A 24,960-nucleotide genomic window follows, 5' to 3' on the forward strand; every position below is an offset into this window, starting at 1 on the left:
TTGTCACCTCGGCAAGTGACTGTTTGGAATGAATCTCTCTGTCTTGCCAGTTCGGTATATAAGTAATGCATTTGTTATTTAAGTAAATTATTATTAGTTTTAGAAATTGTATATTTTCGATTTGGCTACTAACTTCCTTTATTGCTTTTTTACCTGATAGGTATTTATATTGGTAAGTTTTAATTATGTTTTCTACGATTAGTACTTGGAGGGCGCACTGTATATTCTTAATGTGAGGTACAAAGGAAGAACCTAATTTATAAATGTTGTACCTGGCTAAATGATTACCATAGACATTTTGAAAATCCAGTCAAATCGGTTTGTCGACGCCGTGACTAGCATAATAGTTAGGGATATTCTCCGAAGCTTACCGTTTAGCTAGATTTTAAGTATGTATATCAGAATGTTCAATGACAATCATGTAACTACAGAAATGTAGTTAAATGATTGTCATTGAACTATTTATTATATATTGTGTAGCAATGATCGTAAATTCAACAAGAGGTAATCTGATGGTAGGGAAATGATCAAAACTACACTAGAATACGTAACTGTCTTTAGGGAAAATAATTAGAAAAAGGCAGATTTTTGTTATTTCGTCAATTTAGAAAGAATGAGAGACATTTCAAATGTCATATGAAATGCGAGAGCAAAGTTTACGTCAGCTTATTCTATACCAGTGGTAGATCTGGTCAAGCCGGTCCTTTCATAGTTGAACAAAACTGGCAGTAGTTTTGTTTTGCTTAAAATGAGAATGTTTTAAATTCCTGAACTCATACAAAAAGTATAGAGACCGAAAATTTATAGTCAACTCACCCACGCCATCAAAACCAACAATACACGAACACATGCGACTGTAATATCTAACAACTACAGGAAGCATGTAGTTATTTGTAAATAATTGCTTAAGTAATGGTCAGTACACATTTTTGTTTGGCCTTTGCGTTGCGGTCGCCGCTGCGACCTCGGTCTCAATGTTTGAGATCGTTTCTTAACTTAATCCGGTAATGATGGTAAGATTTGGGAGTGTCTTTTGGTAATATTAAAACATTTAAAAATATATAATTTGCTGATAATACTAGTTATAATGAAATTAACATATAAGATAAATGATCACACACGTTGCAAATGTAGAGCACACTTGACCTTAGTTCTATTGTATTTTATTATTATAATTAAGATTTTTTAGTACAATGTATACGAAAATGAAAATATTGTGGTGATGCGTATGCGCTTACTATTGCTTTGTAATTCTAGTCTGCTTATATTTTTTAGTCAATATGGGCAACTGATCCATTCGATTCCGCTGTGTTGCACTGGGCTTATGTAATAAATTGTCTATGTTGGATTTCTGTTAGTTTACTCAGTTGTTGTTCTAATCTTCTTACCCCCTTATTCATAGACGTTTTTTATCGAACGACCGAGTAAAGCTGTGATAACAAGTCTGTTTCTCAGTGCTGACGGCATGGCAGTCTTCGCAGTGTACGTTGTGATTGGCTAATATTGAAATACAACAATAATAACCAATCACAACGGCCCTATGTTATTTCTCAGTGCCGTTGGGCACTGAAACAACTTGTTATCACAGCTTTACTCCGTCCCAAAACGTTTATGAATAAAATATTACATACTGGGTCAAAATGCACAAAGTTTCGGAGTGAGAATAAATTATCCACCAGTGGTCATAAACTACAACAGCACCAAATAAATTGGTAACTACCAATTCCTGTAGGGAGGTATGTACCGTAAAATAAATACGTTTATTGGCGTGTCGCAAAAAATAAAACAAATTTTATTCATTATTCAGTGTGGTTTGTCTAATTTGCAGTTATATCGCTCATTGTTCAGCCAAGGAAGTGTTTCGTATGGTTCGTCACTTCATTAATTTTCACGACATGTCGCAAACAATTTGTGCGCCATACTTACATGCTCGTTAATATAGTTAAAATATGTGTTTATTTTTCTTACGATTCTTGTTAATACAGTGCCTATAAATATTATAATTTACGCAGTACATTACATTTTATCGTAGGAATATTGTTTGGAAACAAGAATACACAAATAAGGTCGTTAAATCTTGTCAATTAGACCATTTTTGTTATGAAGTGTTATTGTAATGAAGTGTTATTGCCCGAACACGCGCCAATCTACCGTCAAATTATTTGACTGCTATTAACAATGGCTATTAAATTTTCTGTTCCAATTTGTTTTTGTTAAAACTTTTTCCAATGATACTATTAGATTGTCTATTCGATGGGACATCTATGGGATCCTGCATTTATCACCTAAAAAAGTTAGTCTCTTTAATCAATAACATTATGTAAATAATTAAAATCGGGGACATATAATGTTTCACCCCGTCCAACCCAATATAAACTGAAAGCACAAAAATGTCAATAGTAAGGATTCGATGGAAAATACTTTTGAACAAAGGATCCTACGACGGGTGCGACAAAGGTAATGTACATAAATGGCCTCGAGTAACGGCCACATTGTTGCACATACAGAGGACCGAGTGAATACCGGTCCTTGTAAATGCGGGTAATTAGCGAAAAACAATTACCCCAATAAGGGTACAATCACATGACTCGATATCGAATGTTTTGTTCAAAAGAATTGGCACAAAAGGGTTCTTAAGTCATTTTAAACTCATTAACATAAGATTGGTGAAATTATAAGTCAATTTAAAGAAATGTAATTCTGTTATTAAATAATTTTTACCTGACTTGTATTTTAAAGATAAAATGCCATCAAATCGATGTTTCAGTTTAATTCTGTCTAATTTTATTAAACTCATATACCCAAATAATCTTGATATTATTTTGACAGTAAATAATATGTACATGCCATAGTTACCTTTTGCTTAAAAGTCCATTCCATTCCCGAAGATACACATAATGATAGCCTTTTTTAATACTTAACACTATTTTGGAATGACATAGTCGTAACATATGACAAAGCCCCTTAAACAAGCATTAAAAAAATACCTTTAAGTTTGTCCAGGCAGAGCGTAAACTTCATGAGTCCGAAAACCGTTGGGTATGGTACTGTAAAGGTAAAAACAAGGTTACCAGTAACATATGATTTGATTTTATTACCTCTGTTTTAATATTTTTATAGTAATCCAATGCACGAATAATATAATGACCGAAATATTTCAACGTAAAGTACTCACGTTTATTATATAGTGGTAAACATTGCAGGCGATAATTTTACATTATTGTTCGAATATAAGATTTGGATTATGTACAAAACATTATAGAGGCTGTACAGAATCATTTGCATGCCCCTGTGTTAATGTCATTCCCTTGTAGAATCGATGCAACACAAGCTTTTTGCGAAGTTCTGAGTGGCCTCCTCACGTTATCTCTGTGAAGTATCCTATTCTGGATAAATTGTGTGCTAAGAAAGTGTGCTGCAAAGTTTGATCAAACTAAAAATCTTAAGTTTGACTACACAAATAGTAAGTAGTATATAGACTCCATTAATATAATAATATCCAAATTTAACGAAAATATGCTAATATGTGCATTAAAAAAGTGCAAATTACGATATAGAAAAAATATAAAGTATTTTGCATTGGTGTTTTGCTATTTCACGATAAATTTAATAACCATCGCATGAACGAAAAAAATTTGTATGACAATCTTCTCAATGTCCGCTCCATATAATCTTAGAATTGTTACTTACTAAAAGTTGGTAAAACTAGATTTATGGAAGGTTTAAAATGACGTATTCTGTATTAAAAAAAAATAATTATATTAATTAAATGATTTGTAGTCGATATAATATGTCATAGGAGAGATAAATATCGTGTATCAAGACTCACGATTTTCCAGATAAAATATGCAGTCACGTGAAAATAACTATAAACTTTGTTTTACTATTTGGCATATATTATAATTTACCACACATTGTTTTACTCAAATGCATATTTATTGGTAGTACGTTGACATAGTTTTATTATATGTAATAAATTATTGAAAATTAGTTACTTACTTCCTATTTACCTGTTTATGGAAAATGTAGGACATGAATTTAATGAATATAATACTTAGTTTATGGTGTTGTTTGTCACGCTTCAGCCTTGGTACACACTGTATTGTTGTGATATTATTAGTTAAAAGTAGTGCAATTGCTTTAAGGATATTTTTCAAGTCTCTTAATTTAAGTAGAGACCATGAAGTTATTCTCAGCGTGCTAACGCATTATGCAAATTTTATTTACTGCGGTCAGTCTGTAGTTTTCCTCAATAAATTTTCTTCACCACATATTCTTCGTATATGTTATACGATCAGCCTTGCCGAGGAGTGTTACTGAAATAACAATTGTGGGGGTAGCCACTATTGGAAACGTGAAACTTGAAAACATTGATATGGCAATCACTACAAGTTATTTCTTATTACCTATGGAATATCTATTAAACCTGCACCAAGAAACGAAGGGATAACAGAACAATATATTCTATGGTACGTGTGCACTAATATTTTGCGAGACTCGATTCCTCGCAGACTTATTTGCCAACTCGATGGACAGGTTTCTTAATGGGTCTTTCACAAAGAACATGTTTAATTGTCAAAATTGAGTTTATTAAAACAATTGTACCATATCAGTAATCGGTAAGGCTACAGCTTAAAAAATATTTTATGTACTACTTTAAAATTATATAAGTTGAACCAACAAATATATGGAGTCGGTCTTTGAAGCGAAAAACTAAATTAACAAATGTACATACATTTGTTTTAAACGTGATGACAAATATCTAATTTAGTATATCTATACGTATTTGGAATCTGAGAATTGGAATTAATTTACTTTTTAAAAATATTTTTTTTAAAAATTAAATATTCATGTATACAAATTACAAGGAAAAGGGAGTAAGGGAAAGGGGTGTGAATATCTTTTTTCCAAGGTTCAGTTCACTTTGGACATCGACTGTTGATCTACTAGAATGAATTCAATAAGAATATTTTTTGGGGCACTCTGAGATAATAAAAATACGATGAGGCGCAAAAAAGTTTATAATAAATTCGCTAAAGGTCTTTTCAATCCCTTCAAGATGTTGTTCTCAAACAAAACACAGAATTTTATTTCAGACGTAGATTAAATGCGTTTGGTGTGGAGTAAAATTTTCGATTGATTCAAGAGCAACCGGTCCCGTCGGATCTTGCGCTCGCTCATGCCCAGCCAGGAATTTAAACGTGTCTACATACTATACGACTAAAGCTAGATATATCATGTAATGATACAAATCATTATTTTTTTTTAAAACTTAATAAACAACCTCGGAGGGACTATTTTGACATTAAAATAGAATTAATAAAATATTGTCAACTTATACCTACGAACAATAGTATAAGTATAGAATGATGGTTCCGTATTCGCAATATTTATATTTTTATTTGCACGAAACGATCTACTAACTACTGATATAAAAATTATGCTAAATATGAAAATAATTCATTATTGAGAACCTACATTGACACCTTAATAATATACTTTTTAAGTGACTGGAAGTTTACATTGCAGGTTATAACTTATACTTCGAACCAACTTATTTACCACTTGTAGTGGATCTATTTGACTTCGCCCATTTTAAAAAATCATTTCTGAGTAAATAGTACATACCTACGTTATGGTCGGCATTATTACAAATTTCTTTACTTAGGTTTTAGTGTAGATGTGTCGGTTGGTGTTAAGAACTTCGTTACCTAAGTAGCCACATATTTATATTATTAGTTCTATGATACTGGTCTTGAAGTTAGAACTTACCACAATAAACCCTTTATGATCTCATTGAACGTGTAACAGAAGTGTTTACGTTATACCTTAAAGTATATTAATACAACACAAGTATATCGATGATAAATTACATTATACAAATTAGCACGTAAATAGTTGTAATTTAATCAATTATTATGATCGCGTCTGATGGAAAATTTATAGCATCCGTATTCATTTCGTTGTTACGATGTAAGGACGATTAAGAACTCATTAATTTTCTTTAATTATTGTACTATCTATGCTATATCCTCGTTATAATTGTTAAATACCTTAAGATTATTTATTTTGGGTATAAAACTATTTAAAAATTAGGTAAATATTAATTCTGCTACTCTAAACCTGAAATTTTTTATAAATTATGATAGTTTGGTAACGTTTGTGGTTAAGTCCGTTAATTAGGATAAAACGAAGAATCATATGACTCATTTATCGTTTTATATTAATTAAAGAAGACTCATTTACATACTGCGAAATTCGGTTCTAATGCGCAGAATCGGAACATATTCTAGTATCACCCACATTATCTATTACTATTTATGCAAGATGTTGACCTCTGCTTTTTAAGAGTATTCAAACGTTATGAGATGTGCACATCATATTATGACGTGTGATATAATACTAATATCTTACAGCCATGGGTGCAGGCTAAAAGTATGCAGTATTTTGTAATTGAAAATGGTGTATTACGACAGTAGACAAGTGTGACTTGGCCGGGCGAAGCCCAGCTTTCTGGGCGCCAAATACTGGATCGTAAAATTAATTCAAAAAAGTGATTGTGAGACTTTACGTCAGTTGTCACTGATATGGGCGATCACATGAACATTAGGTATTATCATTTAGGGCGACTACTCCTCCCTATCATCGTTACTGAATTTTATAAAAAGTAATAAACACTCACTTCTCGGTGCAACTAGCTTATAAATTGGAAGACATCTGAAAAAAATAATTAAATGTAAAAATGTACTTTTATTGACAAATATAACAAAGTTCACCTTCATCCACGCGGATCTACGCGGATCAAGTCGCGTCAATAATTTAAATATTCATATTAAGTATTGTTTATGTTTTGCTTGCTCTGATCACGTGCCTTACGTTTTTGATGAAACAATAAGAATTCATATGTTTTATCGTGATATAATATTAATAAATTTTTAACTGTGCTCAGATGGTTCCACGGGGTGATGTCGGCGAAGGAAGCAGAACACCTCATCATGGAAAAGGGCAAGAATGGATCGTTTCTGGTGCGCGAGTCGCTCGCTCACCCTGGAGAGTACGTCCTGTCCGTGCGGGTCAGAGGCCGGGTCAGCCACGTCATGATTAGGCGGCAGGTCAGTTCTTCCCTATAATTTTATAGAAATTCATATATTTTTATAGATAGCTTTACACTTTTCGGCAAAACTATGACCCAATTCTCGCCTGAACTCTACGCAACGAAGTATATACAACAAAATTTACGTAGAACTGTGAACGTAGACTTGAAATCTTATAAGATTTGTATAGGTAAACAAAGAATGAAAACCCTACAATAAAATTAACATACACTTACGGTATTTTTCCTGTTGAATGCATTTTATTTTTTAATCCGCCTTTACCCTCTTGAAATTTAACGATAGCTTTAAACTGTAATGTTAATTGCTGAGCTAGTTTAAGTATAGTAAAGTGCTATACTAAATATAAGTAAGGTGTTATTGGATTGAAAATTTTAAACGTGCACGTAACTTTTCCCTTGTTTCTTATTTTATTAATTGCTAGCGGCCATAATAATTAAGTATTCCATGTTGTAAACTTAAATCATGTTTTATCTAATTATTATTTTGTTATCTTTTACGTTGGTCAAAATGTAAAGTGTAAATTTATCTTGAAATCGAATACGACAAATATTCCTTCTATGATGATAGCTGTTATTAATTGAGATCGTCTTTATTAATATCGTCGTAAATATCAGTTGATAGGACAGTTTATTTTTTCGAAACCTCATCGTATATTCTAAAATTGGGTAAATCTCACAATAAAACGTAACAACGGTATATATATCTGATGATCTTGGACTCTATGGGTGTCATCAAAACGACAGCCGATTTTCTCGGGGACTTTAGATAAGCCTCAAATTAAAAATAGCGGTACGGTCCACTGTCCAGTCCCTAGTCTAATGGCTATAAAAAAAAAACGTAAAATAGTTGCATTTACATTTACATTTACATTCATTTGAATACTATGCAAATTTAAAATCGAAAATCCTATATTCACTTTCAAATTTAAAATAACATGAATTTTTTTGGCAACATACGTAAGAAAAAGTAAATTTTCATTAGTTTTATGCTCGAATTATAAAAGTTGTTATATAGTAATATTATCTTAAGTAGCACCTAAGTAATATATATTTTCAATTAACGTTTATCTAGTTCATATTCTGTCATTGCATGCATAATGAAACACGTGTTTACTTGCCAGGAATATAATGATTGTATAAAATAATATATTGTATGACGATTACTGACCAATGGCTATGGTGGGAAAAATATTATTGATTACGAAAACACTGAAATGATTATTTGAATTGATCGAATGGTAAGTTTTAACATTAAACTTATACATTATTTTTTGCATTAGTGTTCAGTATTTTATAGCGTTTTATTTTGACACATGAAAACTCTCAGTAGTTGGTAAGTACGGAAACCGGAGTAAATAGGGATACAACTTATATCATTATTGTACATATATATGTGCCCAATAGGTATAACCATACCGCGTCCATTTGATATAAAATTAGGCATAGTTAAGAAAAATCAATAATCGTCGATCAAATGTCTTTTATGTACAGAGTAAATCTTAGAGTGAACTTTAAAGGACATTTGAAGATCATGAATCTTCTAAGTGAGGACCTTGAACTCGGCAACTTGGTTGATGCTCGTGAGTCGGAAGTTAGCACGTAACAGTCGAACAATTTGTGTATATTATAGAATTAATTTAACGCAGATTGAGTTATCACGTCCGATACACATGTTTTTATAACTTCTTACCTAAATATATTTGACTATTTATAGGTTTAGCCAAAATTATTGTCCGAAATGTTCAGGTGATATTTTTACTTTTAAAAAGAAAAGTTTTCAATATGTAAATAAATTAACCACCGATAAGACTATTAGAAATAAAGATCCTCTAATTATTTTTACATAGAAAAATACATATTGGTTTCCGCAATATAGAATTCCCGTCTATTATCACTGGTTTTTACAGCCATTTTAATGTAGTGACACGTATAATTTATTGCTTTATCACACGTAGTAATGTAGTACTAAAGAGAATACTATAACCACTAGTGATACATCTTCATTACTATTTTACAAGATGACGTACCTGCAATGCTAATGATATAAATACGCCTGCCCTTGCCAAGACCTTGTGGTGTTATGGTGGTAAAAGGAATTTTGTGTTAACGTTTTTTATACCTATAAAAGTATGTGTTACATCGGAGAGGCTTTAATAATATTTCAATGGAAATATTGCTCGCTTTTGTTGCTAAGCCCGGAAAATTAAAAATATACACAAAACTATTTTAATTTTATTTGACTCATTTACTGTTTGTATAGGTATTCAGATTATTTAAGGATGGAAGGAAGATAAATATACAGGTGTCCCAGAAAGTAGTGTCAAGCGGAGGTCTAGAGATAGAGCACCCTTTGGGGTATCCGAATAACCCCCATGTACGTTCCGCGATTTTTCATAGTTTTTGAGTTATAAATATATTTTTAAATTTTTGCGAATTTTCGATTTGAGAGATTAAATGTTTTCTTTTTAAAAAAAGTAGAAGACTTATTCGAGTTTTTTTTATTGTAACTAAATTTTCATTAGTTGTACTTTTTTTCTAAAAACAATCAGCTTCGTAACTTTAATGAAAATTATGAAAATAGTGGTAACTTAAATTTAATTCTTTAAATTAAAAAAACTAAACAGGTGACTTCGTGGTTATAAGGTAGTTCAAAAACTTCTCCAGACTCTCAACTTACATATTCATTAACAAACATAGTCCTTCATGGGGGCTATTTTGGCTAAAATCAGCCTAAAAAAACAGCAAGGCGGAAAATTCTCAAAATTTGTCATTAGAATACAATCTTTTTTTTGACTTCTCAACACTCCTATGGTTAATAAGTTTGTAAACTAACCGAAATTCACTGCAAGAAAGCTATAAATTAAAATTTTTGCATATTCTTGTGTTTAAGTTCAATTAATTTTCCATGATTCGTTCTCGTGGCTTAAAGTTTGTAAACGTGGATGTAACTTTTTTACCTGCGACTACAATGGGCCGAGGGGATAAGATACCAAATTATTGCTATCTCTCTAAAAAATTAAATTACAATTACTTTTTATTAATATTAATTTTGTTCGAAATTTACACTTTTTTTATTTTATCACTACGGCTCAAGTAATTTATTGTAAAGAGTTATTTCAAAGTAGATAAGTATGTGGTTTAATTTAGTACCGTGATGTCAAAATGACCCTATATATTACGACATGATGACAATTCAGTGTTGTTTTTTTATATAAGACTAAAATTTCACAAATTCATCATTGCAAGCGAATTAACCGGATAAATATCGGTTTTATTGCAGCATGGACATATGTTTGAGAAAACCGTTTTTATTCTTGAGAAGTCATGAGGTTAATGACCCAATCAAATTGCAGAGGACATGAATACCGCATTCATTCGATTCCAAACTACACTTTCTTGTAATTTTTCTCTCGCGGGAATCCCTGGAACCCATAATTATTGCTGAACCGTTTAATTTTTATACGATTTTGTGTTATATGTATTATTGTGTATGTAATGAAAACGTGCTAACGTAAATGTTTTGAGTTATGTTTTATTGTGTCCGATAAATGGACGGCTACATCAGATGTCAAAAGTAGCACAGCCAATTAAATTCAGAAATAGTATAAGAAAAAGGGTTTTAAACAATTTTAAAGAATATATTAGAATATAGTAAGTATACTATATTCTAATATATTCTTTAAAATTGTTCTGTAAATTTGTTTATTCGTAGTAACGAATTATGGAATTGCATGTAGAATTGTCATTATTATTTTTATGAGATTGCATAGATGCTGCTGGTATAATGATGATCAAAAACTCGTTTATTATTCCACATTAAATAAGAGGAACGAGGGCATATAGCTGCCTTAAGGTTTAATGGTAGTCAAAATACTCTATTCATAAAAGATTTGTTTCAAAAGATTTTTTTAATATGGACACCGCTATTAATGGTCATCAATTATTTTTGATTGTGGAAACAAAAATAAGCTCATTAAATGTGTAATTTATCTTTATTCCGTACCGTATCATTTGTAGTCACAGCTAATTGTTCCGAACCAGCAAAAACAATGCCGCGCGTTCCTTATTTGGATCATTATTTTGTAGTCGTCGCAAATAAAAAAAAAACTTTGAGTATATCGTTATAAGTGGGCGATGTTTTATTTATTATGTGTTTAGACTTGTTAGTTAGTTAAAATATTTCAATTATTTTATTTTTTAATGTGACATTGTAATTATGCGCCGTATGATATAAATTGTATATTGTATGATGTTAATTGTAGGTGTGTACATTGCTTTAATGAACACTTTCATACATCCACAATATGGTATTTTATGTTTTAAGGAATTAAATAAAATAAGACAACAATAATTGTTTCTACATAAAACGATTAAGTTTATCCTTATTATTTGTATTTCGTGCAGTTTTTTTAATATTTTAATGCGGCAGACCACATCATTCCTCGATCTGTTAGAACAAATTTTTTGCTCATTACCGACACGCAATCATAAATACAGGGATGCCTCCCACGCGCGGCGGAAAAAAGTGCTCGTTCTAATACAGTTATAGTAATAGGATTATTTATTATGTTGTCACATCCATTTCTTTATTGTGTAGCCAGAGTTGACAGTCGGTTTATATAAAATATTCTGCGAGGTCGAATGGTCACGGATTATGCATGGATCCAATTATTATCCTTTTAACAAATAGTTACTACTTTTTATGAGAAGATATTCATAGTTAGAGTCGTTTTGTCTTGTCTGTAAAATAGCTATGAAACTACCAGATGTTTTATGAAATAACTTGTGAGCTGAGTGACAAACACGTCATAATATTGTTACACAGTACATTGATGTGAGCTTACATATTATAATTAATTTAATATGGTATATTTTATGTGTAAAACAAAGTAAAATTATAAAGGAAATCATTTTATTTATTTCCTGGAAATGGAAACTATTCATTCGTAACGTAGCAAAATGAGTCGTATTCGTGTGAATAAAGTGAAAACCTTTATTATTTTACGATACTTAACTCCAAAAATGTACAGTGAACAAAAGCATAGTGATTCATTTCCGTGTGATCTCCTTATTAGGAGCACGCGGTGTGATTGCACGCGTAACAACGCTCTTAGTAAATTAATATTTATTAACACACACTAAGACACGCTCAATTGTTTTATTTACCTAATTATGATTTTTAATCCTTAAATCAATCCGTCAACTATACAAAAAGTATGATTGGAGATAGAATTTTTTTCATACATGTCAGTTTTCACTCAGAGTTTTCAAATGTATTGCCCATAAAACAATGTACTACGCGTCTGTTCCTAACCTGCGTTACATGTAGAACATTGAATCATATTTAGCATGATTACTACAAACAATCGATCATCAGTTTTCGATGTTTTTCCACAAAATACACAATAGTGTTTGTTTTTTTAATTCTCGGCTTAAATTAAACCCGCATCAACGTTAGTCATCGTACTGCTTAAAGCATGAAATGTTAAAAATAATTTAAAAACTGAGTTTAAAAATGTTTAATATTATTAAACATTTTATATAACTTACGAAGAATACGAGGCTGGAAGGTTATCGAACTTGACGTGTTTGCTGGTTTCGGTAGACTTATCAATTCATCGTTCATTAATACCAAAGCACCGAATTGCACCAAGTGCAATGAGCCTAAAGCTAAGTTTAGACTAGCATGTTCTCGCGGCAATATAATATGCAAGACCTTGCAAACGCAAAACGCACTAACGAAAATATTTCAACAATTCTATACTTATACGGTTAGCCGCAAGTCGTGGAAGTATTAAAATTTGCGAAAATCAGCTTACCATGCCTTGCTTCATTTGCTGTTTGTACTATAAAAATTGCCCCCCGAAGATAATTTCTGATAAAATTGTAATAAGGTTATTATTATATTTGACTTTGTTGCCAGAACATCATTAATTTCTTAAGGCATCGCTTTGTATACTTAAAAATTAATTAAAATTAATTGTAAAATATTAAGTTCACAAAAGGAGTTTAATTTAAAGGCTATTTGAGGAATGCACTCGCAATGAATCGAAGCTAGCTTTCTCTTTCTTTTTATTCATATGACGTAATTTAATGGTACCGTTTACCTACGACTTATAATATGTAGTATCATTCCATGTTAGCTGCAGTGACGCGAGGTTGATTCACCAGCTTTAATCATTTATTTATTAGAACCATTAATGAGGTAATGTGTATAATATCGCAAAATTACAGGATTTACCTATAAGTGAAGTTATATAAAGCGTTTAAAATCCATGAGTTTTGTGTTAAGTAAAATCTTGATAAAAGTTATATATTGTGGACAATGAATTGTTTCTTTATTATAATGATTTTTTAGTCCGCCCCCGTAACCATGAAGGTTGCAAAGTCTTCGAAACGTCGGGAGAAAACTAAAATATAAAAAACCGCGATAAAATCCGAAATCCTAACATTCGCGTAAACATAAGACATCATTATGATTATTATTACGTTTATAAACAATGTTTTGTAACACGTCAGCTATAATTTGTATATTTATGTGAATAAGGCAATAAGATATGTTTTAATACTTTTATAATGAGCTTATAAGCTTAAAATAAACGACAGCAGCTTTAATTCTATCCTTATTGTAAAAAAAGAAAAAATATATGAACAAACATTTTGTTTGGTACAGTTTTATTGCGCGAGCTATGATTCGATAATATCTTCTTATAATATACGCATATTTCTCTGTTAAATCAGTCATAAGGTAGAAGTCATACATATTATTACCTTTAACCTTGACCGTGATGACACCACCAGCAGTGTGGTAACGTTGCAGCTCATTGCATAATAATTTTAATCAACACAACAACCATAAACGTCGCAAACTTATTGTTTATAGTAATATGGAAATTTAGATGTATGTAAACAACTCAATCAATGGATTTAAGGAAAATTTACTTACCAGGAATCAATGAGCAAGTCTGTAACATGTTTAAGACTTGTTTCAGTCTCCAAATTTTACAAGTAGAAATCCGTACTACGTCATTTTTAAAATAGATTCCGAAACGCATGGAAGTTTACCGCTCGTTAGTCACTCGGGCCCAGGTAGAAATATGGGATTTCCGAATGAATATATCTTTATATATCATGGGACACGACGTTCACTATTTCTTTGTTTGGACAAAAGTTTGGCTAGGCGCAGTAAATATTGTATTATTTAGCTTTCTAGTGGATCTCTACTTTACTGTATCGTAATATTTATAACTTATTATCATCTCTAAACAATATATAAATATATATTTTTTTCTCTTAAATTTTTCATCCATCCTAATTTCTCCACGTACAATATACACACGTACTTATCACACGTACGTATGCACACGTACTTATTATTCTGTAACCTTACTTTAGAACATTCGATGCACAAATAAGTTCGCGGTATGTCAGTTTTTTGTCGAAAATTCGATAATTCATCACTGCCCACAGAGTGTGTCAGCGGGCAATGCTTTTCGCTCTTAATCGTAATAAAAGACGTGGCGGCGTGGGAGGAATCAATGACTCCCTCAAGAACACATCAAAGTGACACACATGCGTAAAGGTTGACAGGCATGTGTGTGGGATGTTGGTCGTGTAATTTGTTCTCCATGGTTTTTGGTTGAGGAGTGAATGTGGGCTGTACAGTGTAGTACATTCAACTTTATTTGATTATATTTAATTTGCAAATGGATTATTTGTTGTGTTTCTTGCGATACTTATCTAAATAAAAATATATAAAAACCGAGATTACTTTAATGAAATCGTATAAATAATTTTAAACATGTAAATTTTGTAGTTTAATGTAGATTTATGGACATATACTTATTTAAACAACTTTGGAATTAGGAAAATTTCCAACATCAAGCAACCAAAATGAGTTGGCCAAACGTACAGTCCGTAAGTACACACTATACGGGCTCACGAGACGTCTGTGTGTTGTTTACATATGCTAATGCAACCAGTTCGCCACAACTGCGCATTATTCGACGGCCATCCGCCGGTATCGCCAGCTAGCCAATGTTTGATAAATCTAGTCCATGTAAGTAATTTTATATGATTTAAAATGTCACTTACGTAATAATAGTTTTTGTTCATTTTAAAACGTATTTTGCCGTAAAATTACTGTAATTTTTTTGTGTGCATACATGAATGAAAAACTCAATAGTTTTATGAGTAGTTAAGTAGGTGTTTAATGTTCTTTCGCATGTATTTTTAACGGACTTGACACATTCGTGCTCTGAATTAACAACAATGTTTTTGTTACATTACAATATAGTAGTGTCTAGCTCTTTGAATATATTGTTTAATACCGCAAAAATTTCATTCGTTAATTTAATTGATTGATTACATATACAGCGGCAGTATGAGAGACATAGAGGCCTTTCATTCGCAAAGGAAACCTATTTTGGTAGTGCTACAAATACAGAGTCAATAAGAAATAAAATTATAACCTAAAATATAATTTTATTCACTTGAACATAATATAAAGTCACATAGATAAAATATACATTGTTGGTAGAAACACGTTTGCCCCGAATAATTTACAATCGAATAGCATTCATATCCGCAGAGGTCGAAAACTGCCCGAGGAGAGGTCAAACAGCACCTAATCATTGTTTGCTTACCACGATTATCACGTGCCTTTTAGGATGTATGCGGACCCCTTCACTCTTCATTTGTGACAGGAGCCTATCGTCGCTTTTTTTATAGGTATCTTCTATAATCATTAAATATCCACAAGCACACCGAAAGTTTAATCATCTGTCATAGAAACTATAAAAAATAGCTTTAAGGTTATTCAACAGAAAAAATAACTTTAAAATAGTTTAGATTAAATATTGAGAACACCAACAAAACAAAAAAATATTTTTTGAGACTCTATATAGCCTTAGCGTATTTTGTATACCAAGCGTAGAAGACAATATAAAATGTCCGACACGTGTAATATAAACACCGAGACGGTATGTGGCATGCATCTATAAACGACTTATAAAAACCGGGGATTTTTAAATGTCTATTTGATTCGCAAATAAAATGGTACTACTGTATTTTAGTTCAAGTTTTTTTTTCATTTTTGAGACCACAACTACTATTTTAACTTAGCAGTAAATAGAAGATTAGTAAGGAGAGGATATTAAGTATTATTTGAAACTAGTTGAGAGACCTACCTCCTTTAAAAATGTATATCCTTAGATACAAACTAAACAAGTTGCATAAAACATACATTCCTGCCTATTTATAATTGTGCATTATCCACTTAGCGTTCGAACTATTTTAATTTAAACAGATTTCAACATGAGTAAATATGTTTATACGACAATTAAACGAACTGATACGTTAAAGAACAAGAACGATTATATTTCTTGTTGTTTAAGCGTGGGAAAATATGTCTATGAGAATAAATGGCGTCGTGAAAGTGTTTGGTTATAATAATAGGTTTTTACAATGTAGAGTTGTACTAGTACATTTATCTAGCGTAGTATCTTCTAGTTGGACATTGTCTTATGCTGTTGTAGTACAATAAGACCTTATAAAATAAGCCCACACATGTTCAATGACGCTTAATTCACTATTCTTGTCATATTTTCGATGAGTAACAGTTGAGATCATTATAGTGATTGAGTATATTCGAAGAAGTCAGACTCAAAAGACGTAGATGGTCGTCTTTAGGTGATTTGCGTTTTTGCAAAACTATGTCCAAGAATAGTTGAAATTCAATTTATTGGTATATTCCTTGACTTGAGTCACAAACGTGCGTCAGCTGATGATGGAAGAAACATCGTGTGACAGTATTTAAGTTATTTTAATGAATCATATCCGGTGATATTATCATAGTTACTATCTATTAAGAAGTATTATCAGGGTGCCCTATTCCGTCTCTGGGGCATATCCGTCTTTTTGCAATTCCCGGCGTTGTAATCGAACGATAGCTTTGAAAGTCGTATAGATAGTAAAAAATATCTCCTTTTTTTCAATAGGATGATGAAAGCTCTTCTTCGATTAGACCGCCCGTAATTGTAAAAAGATGAATTTGAACCAGTAGACGGAGTAGGACCCTCTGACTTCTCATTTTCATGTTTAACACTAGTCGTATTTATGTTAGTGACATGACGTCGTCGCCTGCTAGGAAAGCGTTGCATATCCTTATTTGTATCCTTTTTGCAGGATGAGTTATATATACGTATTGCTTTAATATGTTTAATCTATGCAACAAAGTAGTGTTAATATTATTCTTGCCACTAATCTTGACCTAACATCTAGACTCGCCTCCTAGATCGCCACATCACTGGTGTCCGCCATAGTATCCATTATTTTAAATTTATGTATTAGTCCGCAAAATAATAACAGTTGCAACATTCTATTATATGTATATATATGTACCTAAATATAATCTATACTATTTTCTTAGAGCTTATGTTGATATGCATTGTATTTAGGATAATGAAAAGTAATCATATTTTTTTTGTATTGATATGATAAAGTGGCCACTTTGGGACTGGCGGTAACAGTTCAATATAAACATTTACTGACTAGCTAGAAATAGTACATATTTTTAAGCTTTCTCTACAAGTCAACCTATTGGGCTGATTAATTGGATATATGCTTCCTTGTCTCTTGAAGTTCGTTTTCACGTGTAAATAATTATCTATTACCCTACCGTGATCATAACTTGCTCCCTAAAAATTCGTTGATTCTCCGAAACGCGGCTTTTAGTTCAATGTACATTTCATCGTCATCATCATCAGCCGCAGGATGTCCACTGCTGAACACGGACATCCCCCAAATATTTCCAGATCACCCTATTGGAAGCAGTATTTATAGTGACGAAAATGGTGTTTTAAATGATAATATAAAAAAATTAGAAGGTCTTACTGAAAGCTGTTTACATGACTGACTTTTTTATGTGAAGATACAAAATTAAAAGAACAAGTAAATGTCTTGGAAACTAGTTGAGCACTCTGTGTATCCAACGTGTTGTCATCTGTTGAATAATTCAAATCGAGGCTGATTTATATTGTTCCTAATTAAAGTAAACACAAATGTACAGTCGCGGATCACGATCAACGGAGAATCCCTAATGCGATATAACCTGTGATCACTTTTTTCACCTCTATTATAAAGATTTATGTGTACTTGTTCTTCACTTTTTATCTTCATGCATCACATGGCACTTCGACTGACGATGCGTTGACGTCAGTTGACATTACGGTTGATAGTTTTAAACAGATCTGTTGAATGTTTGTGTACTATTATCCTTTGGAAATGCATGTATTGAGGTTTGAGAATAACTTATAAATAAAACAAACGATACCAAATATAAAGGTTTTGACAAAAAATAAATGGTGTAGCGTTTTTAATTTATTTATTTATTTTAATTTTGTTATGTCTGTTCCACAATTCTGATTGACAATTTCGTAAGAATTCCGGTTTTTAGATATTTTTTATCTTTAAGCACATTTCTTTGTTTGTTTCATGTGATGTCATCAACGTGAAGCAATGGGTATAAAGGTTGTTAATCTTATTTGTGTTAAAAGTATTGAAATTGAAAATATATAGTAATTGTTTTGATGGGAAAAGAATACTGTTAGACAGTCATTTCAAGCTCAGTTTAAATTTACGATGCAACCATATCCCGTCATTAAAGATACAACTGGCTACTAAGTAAGTTAAAATATTCATTAAATAGTGATAAAGCTTACCTATATTGTGAGGGACGAGTACATTATCTCTATTTATCTACTGGAATTATTTCCTGCGATAACGATCTCATATAAACGTAGATACTTATAGAATGCTAATCGATTACGCAATAAGAGTATAGCATTACCTAACTCAAAACATCTTATTACATATGCCTTCGTATGCAATTAATTAAAGGCACGTGTGACGAGTTATGTTTTCGGTTGCTTCTCTTATATCATTCAAAATGAATATCCGTAGGTAAGGTAGGTAAGGTACGTCTCTAAAGCACCGAAGATGACCACCGCGGAGATTTAGCTAGTATGCCGTTCTTAAGGTGTATGCGGCGTTAGGGACTCGACCCGGCAGTTGCCAGATATTTCTATCTCTCCGGGCGGCTCAACGCCAGGTCGTATAGCATGGCGAACCAAACTAAACTCCTCAGTCGCCCCGTCTCTTTTATTATCTCTATTACTACCGTCTCCAGGCTTTTTTGGCTGGAGACGGTAATAATGAGACCCTTTCTCAACGAAACCAAAAAAAAGGTTAAACTGTAACCTTCGTGAACATGTAACAATAAGAGCCACAAAGACACAGTTTTGTTGAGACCGTAGAAAGGTACTTATTGTATTCGTAGGTGCCTCGTAAGTATGATGTTGTTGCCATCATTGCTGGAGAGCAGAGCCTCGTCTGTTTTGTTTTAGGTGATGTAACGTTTCTGTCCTTGTCATCATTGTAAAAAAGACAGAAGACAAACATAAAGAAAATAAAGAAAATATTGAGGAGCCGAACTGCCAGTACTCAATGTATTCTCGTTATAATTATGTAGCTCAATGAATAAATCATTAAAATCATTGCCATGTAGTATGTATTAGCCTACGTGTATTCTACATTTGTATATTACAAAAGCATCGAAGTGATTTAGCAACAATAGAAGCAAACTTCCTAGTCAGTATATCTAGCAACTAATTTGTTGTAATTTCTCATGAGATGTTTATAAATTAGCCATTAATCGATGCATCGCCTAGTTCATTATAGACAATGGCCAAGTCGGTGGGAAACCTATAATTACAATGTAGAGTACGTGTTAAACTCATGCTTCTAGGGTTTCTTTGAGTGTTCCGAGTATTTCACTCTGACCTCCTTGTAAACGATAAATTAAACGATAGATGGCAATGTCTAGAGATGAAAAAAAGAATGATATTATTCATTTTAATTTTATATGAATACTAAAAGGACGATGTAAAAAGGCATAATGGTTTATTATAATAATGGTTATAACTAATTAATCTGATCTCTTATTATTAATACAATGTAATCTCTCTACATAAAAGTCGTAACAAAGTACTTCGTTGTTTTACTCATCAAACAGTACAATAATAATATTAACATACAGGGACGCCTACGTATCAGTCTCGTCTGAAAATTCAGTAAGTAGATCTATTTTAATACCAATTTTAAACTCTAACAAAGTTATATTTATTCTAAACATACCTTATGCTGTCTTCCCATGTGAAAATATTGTCTTACATTAAAGGCACCACTTTGTATTGAGCCCATAAAATGTATGAGAGATCAGAATGGAATATGCTCTTCTAAAGAGGTATGGTAAATGGCTTTAAGTGGTACGTCCATTAGATTCTTGACTTCTGCCATATAATTTTGTTTTACAATAGTATAGAAAACATGCTTGAAATTGTCTGGTCAAGATATAAGCTAAATTGGTTGACAACATTTTTAAGAGGGTAAATAGGTCGCATCTACGCTATACATACCACTGGGACCGTAAGTGAGATAATGATCATGATATAATTTCTATGATTGTCATCCGAAGTTCAAGGATCGGTGTGAATACCAGGGCAGGTAAACGAGTCATATATTGCGCTAAATTAATTTCCTTAAGATTTTTTTATGGATCCGTCAGTATTCGAAGTATATACCAGTTAAATCCTTCTGGAAGGTTCTTCTATCCACGTCGTGCAGCTGGTCTCGTACGCCGCGACGTCATTCCCCTGTTTTGTATTTTCTCATAGTTCGTAGTTAAAACAATTGTGATGTGAATTTAAAGCGTTATGTTTATTCGCGTCTCGTGAATAACAAATACAAGGAAAACTACTGTAGGTTAAAACAATTTGTACCTATTGATCTTTGATGACTTCTATCATCATGTTCAACTATCTCAACTATCGACTAAATAACTAAGTTCTATTTAAAACAACTTAGTACAAAGACTGCCTCGGTGGTGTAGTTGTACTGCATGCGCGGTACGGCAGCGCTTTGAGGTGCTGGGTTCGAATCCCGGGCCGGGCAAAGTGATATTTGTGTTTTTCTGCTCAGTATCAGCCCGGAGTCTGAAATTTATCCCCAATATGGCGATAGGTTCGCTCCCTATCACATCCTTGGACGGAACGCACTTGGCGCAAAGTGGGTGCTCTGGTTGCGCCTCTGCATACCCCCTTCGGGGATGAATGCGTGGTGATGTGTAGTATAATTAATCGTTTGTAGTGCATTCCGGACTTCCCACAAATTCAATTTCAATCAATTCAATCACTTTTCATACTACTTATTGTCTTGAAAGCACTCCATTTCCGCGATGATTTCCGCCATTGTAAGAAATAATCGTTTCTCTTTAGCATCAGGAAATCCTCTTCTGAATAAAAATGACAAATGTGTTGTTTCTGCCCAAGTTATATTCTAAATGTTGTTTCATAAATTTTTTGCACTTTTTTAGTCTAGTTAACAAAGTTGGTACCAGAATTCAATTGTCAGATTGAAAATTAATTTATTTGAAAATATATTATGCTAGACTTGCACTTGATTTGGGTCTAATAGGTTAGTACTTACTCTTAAATATATCAAGGCAGAGATAAAAGTGCAGGCAAGAGCACGACTTCTGCACCAGTAGCGTATCACCAATTACATTCGTATACCTTCTTTATAAAAAAATATAATTATTCTTTATTAAATATATGCATATTTTATATTTGGTACTACAATAAACATAAGGTTCCCTATTTGCGTCGTTTCTGTTCTTCCTCGTCACGTAGGGATGGATCACTTGATTAACGACTCTGAGGATACTGACAACAATCAACAAACTTCATCACTAACCATACCTTGCAAATGTACTTGTCAAAATAGTAGTACATACTTTGGAATTAAACTAATTTTCGGATTCTATCGCGGTTAGTATTTTATTTTTCTCCCGACGTTTTTATTTTTTTTTAAATATTGTAACTTTGACTTCACGGATGAACAACACCTCAGTCTCCCCCGTGACCATGACGGCTGCAAAGTCTTCGAAACGTCGGGAGAAAACTAAAATGTTAAGCGCGATAGAATCCGAAAATTAGTTTAATTTCAATGTCTAACATTCGCGTAAACATAAGAAATCATTAGTAGTATATATACTTCTTAGTCATAGCATATAAAGTCTTCCGAGTCCTCGAATTAAAATAGCTATGCCTAAGTTTTTATCGTGTTCTGAATTACTTGCTTCGAACGTGTTCAAGGGCGTAGATGTCATCTTTATGTGAATTTGAGTCGTTTGAGCATTAAGGATGGCCATTGGCCCAGTTTACGTTTTTCCTAATAAAGTAGTCTATGTGAGTTTTGTCACGTCCACTCAACCTTGCAGCACGAGGAACTATCAGGCTCTGTCACGGTCGTACACCAACCTTGGCGACACGCTTCGAAAATTTCCCATTTTCATGAATCTCATTAGGTTTGATTGAATGAGTTAGTCAATTGAAGACTAAAAGATCTTCGTTGCTTTGTTCAGTCGAGCGTATTGGGTAATGATTGAAGACGTGCCATATTTTGATAAATGATTCAATAGCATAGGGTTGGGACTGATATTTAAATATATACATATTTACTAAATCTGTACAAACTCTACTTTTATTCGTTTACCAGTAATTTTAATTTAATGTGTCTACTTACCTACTATTATTATGTCACGATTGAAACTCAGCTTATATATTCTTAGTCATTGGTACTTTCAACGAAAGTCATCTATATACATATAACTGCTTTCAGTACATACTTCACGCAACATATTATAACTAGATGCTATCAGTGAAGTATTTTATCAACAGTTTACTCCAGTTAGCCTTTTCCTAGCGTCCTTCATATGCCTTGTGATATGCAATCGAATGGATTACATTCTAGCACGCAAATGCTATTTAACCCTATCCATGCATACACCTTAAATAGAATATATATTTTTTCTGTATTTACTGCAGATATAATACCTACACAAAATAAACATTAGTATTGTCCTCGCATTAGAATAATTATATGTTTCATCATCATCCCATTGCAGTACAATACTGAACATAATAAAAATTTTGGTTCTCACAAAAAAAATTATCAATACCGACACCAAACGTGTGCGCACTTTTGTACTGATGACTGGTCACCACGGCGCTACGGAGTCTCAACAGGACAGTATGTAATTTGGGTAGGATCGAACATTTACTGATACTTTTTTTTTATTTAGACTTTATTTCTCATTTATCATTATCAGCCGCATAAAGTCCACTGCTGAACATAGGCTTCCCCCAAAGATTTCAAAACGAACCTTTCGAAATTAAAAAAGAATTACAAATTAATTCATGTTCTAAGAAATTACATTATAACAAATTTGCGAGCGTAGTACAACCGACGATGCATCGAAATACAAGTCCAGAAGCGGGTAGACAGAACTCATAGTAGTCGCAAGCACAAAAACATCGCAAATCGAGAAACACGGACTACAGCGACTGGATGCAGTAGCGATAAATCAAGATACAAAACAAACGACTTTATAACCATTTTTTTTGAAAATTTTCGAATATAAATATAATCATTTCGATATTTTAGAGCATTTTCCATCTTTTGATTAAATGAACGGTAAAAAATAATAATAAATAGTTTAGAGAGTATGGAAACAAACCGAATCCGTGATTAAAACGTAACAATATATTTAACACTCAACAATGGTATGGTTTTATTTAAAATATAACTGGTCAGTGTAATTATGATTATGTTTTAATTACATATGTAAGCACATACCTAAGTAATGCTTAATAACTTATATAAGTATACCAATGGTAATTAATGTTTGTATCGATACCTGATAGTTGTAATTCGTTAAGTGGGTATACTATATTAATTTATTACCCGTGGCATTAGATTGTAATAGCTTTTCATGATAATGTAATTGTATAAATTACACGTATCTTTAAGTCTTATAATAAACGGAGAATCTAAGTGGACTAATGTGTTGTTTATTTTGTGTGCAGTGTTTCACCACATTTAGATATATTGAAATTTAATATTATATTTCAAGTACATAATGCAGGTAAATTACTGTGGCTTGTGTACTTTAAAGTTTATTTAAAAAAACAAGTGTTTTACTAAATATTGGATACCTATAAGTTTACAAAAAGTTAGTTTTACCTTGACTTTGGAATAATATGCTCGTGATAATTGCAGTATAGTCAAAAGCTGGCCAAAAAGAAAAATCGCATACATCGATTTGCCGGGTTCGCATGGACAACGAATTTCATCTTGTGATCAGTAGAGGCTATCATGTCTGATGTAAAATATATTCGGTACTCTACGATCAGCTTAAACAAAAAAGATTAATTAATATTCTTACTATTACAATATACAAGCTTACGGTACCAATTCCATACTTTGCCGAGTCAGGAGTCAGAAGTTTCTTAGTAAGTAAAGTCAGGACTCTACTTACTAAGACGCCTTATACCATCACACTGGCCTAGTATATATTTTTTTATTCCAATATCGAAATGCATTGTTCCAGCACAACAAATACAACGTGGGTAGCGGTGAGCAGTTCGACGACCTGGTCGGTCTGATCGAGCACTTCAGGTTGTATCCCATGATCGAGAACTCAGGTGACGTGTTGCGATTGCTGCAGCCGGTCAGCGGCACTCGGCTCCGCGCTCATGATATTGACCAGAAGGTCCAGGAGATGCGGGTAATTACTTAAGATTTAATTACTTTTGTATATTATGTTGCCTAGAGTCAAAGTAAGAGCAACATGGCGGCACCCGCGGCTTATGACATATCCTAATGTTTTTAATATCTTATGGGACTACCATCGAGGAATGCCGTCATCCTTTTCACATTAATTTAAT

The 24,960-nt window shown here is 32.5% G+C and overlaps 1 protein-coding gene and 1 long non-coding RNA gene across 5 annotated transcripts in view; both read left to right on the top strand.

Annotated features, from left to right (window-relative positions):
• Nucleotides 1–24,960, top strand: part of LOC115447264 (tyrosine-protein phosphatase corkscrew) — a 37,006-nt gene that overhangs the window by 5,031 nt on the left and 7,015 nt on the right. For 2 of the 4 annotated variants that reach the window (XM_030174262.2, XM_030174263.2), the window contains exons 2-3: nucleotides 6,950–7,112; nucleotides 24,624–24,800. In XM_030174262.2, the coding sequence (XP_030030122.2) occupies nucleotides 6,950–7,112; nucleotides 24,624–24,800 (340 nt within the window). Of the gene's footprint in view, nucleotides 1–6,949; nucleotides 7,113–15,071; nucleotides 15,174–24,024; nucleotides 24,159–24,623; nucleotides 24,801–24,960 lie in introns of those variants that run through there. The other 2 variants (XM_030174264.2, XM_030174265.2) reach the window with 2 other exon arrangements.
• LOC115447266 lies at nucleotides 15,756–20,161 on the top strand. Its single transcript, XR_003938986.2, has 2 exons — nucleotides 15,756–18,796; nucleotides 19,519–20,161. It is a non-coding gene; the product is annotated as an uncharacterized LOC115447266 (long non-coding RNA).

This window comes from Manduca sexta, chromosome 27 (assembly GCF_014839805.1).
Source record: "Manduca sexta isolate Smith_Timp_Sample1 chromosome 27, JHU_Msex_v1.0, whole genome shotgun sequence".
In the NCBI taxonomy this organism is placed as follows: domain Eukaryota; kingdom Metazoa; phylum Arthropoda; class Insecta; order Lepidoptera; family Sphingidae; genus Manduca; species Manduca sexta.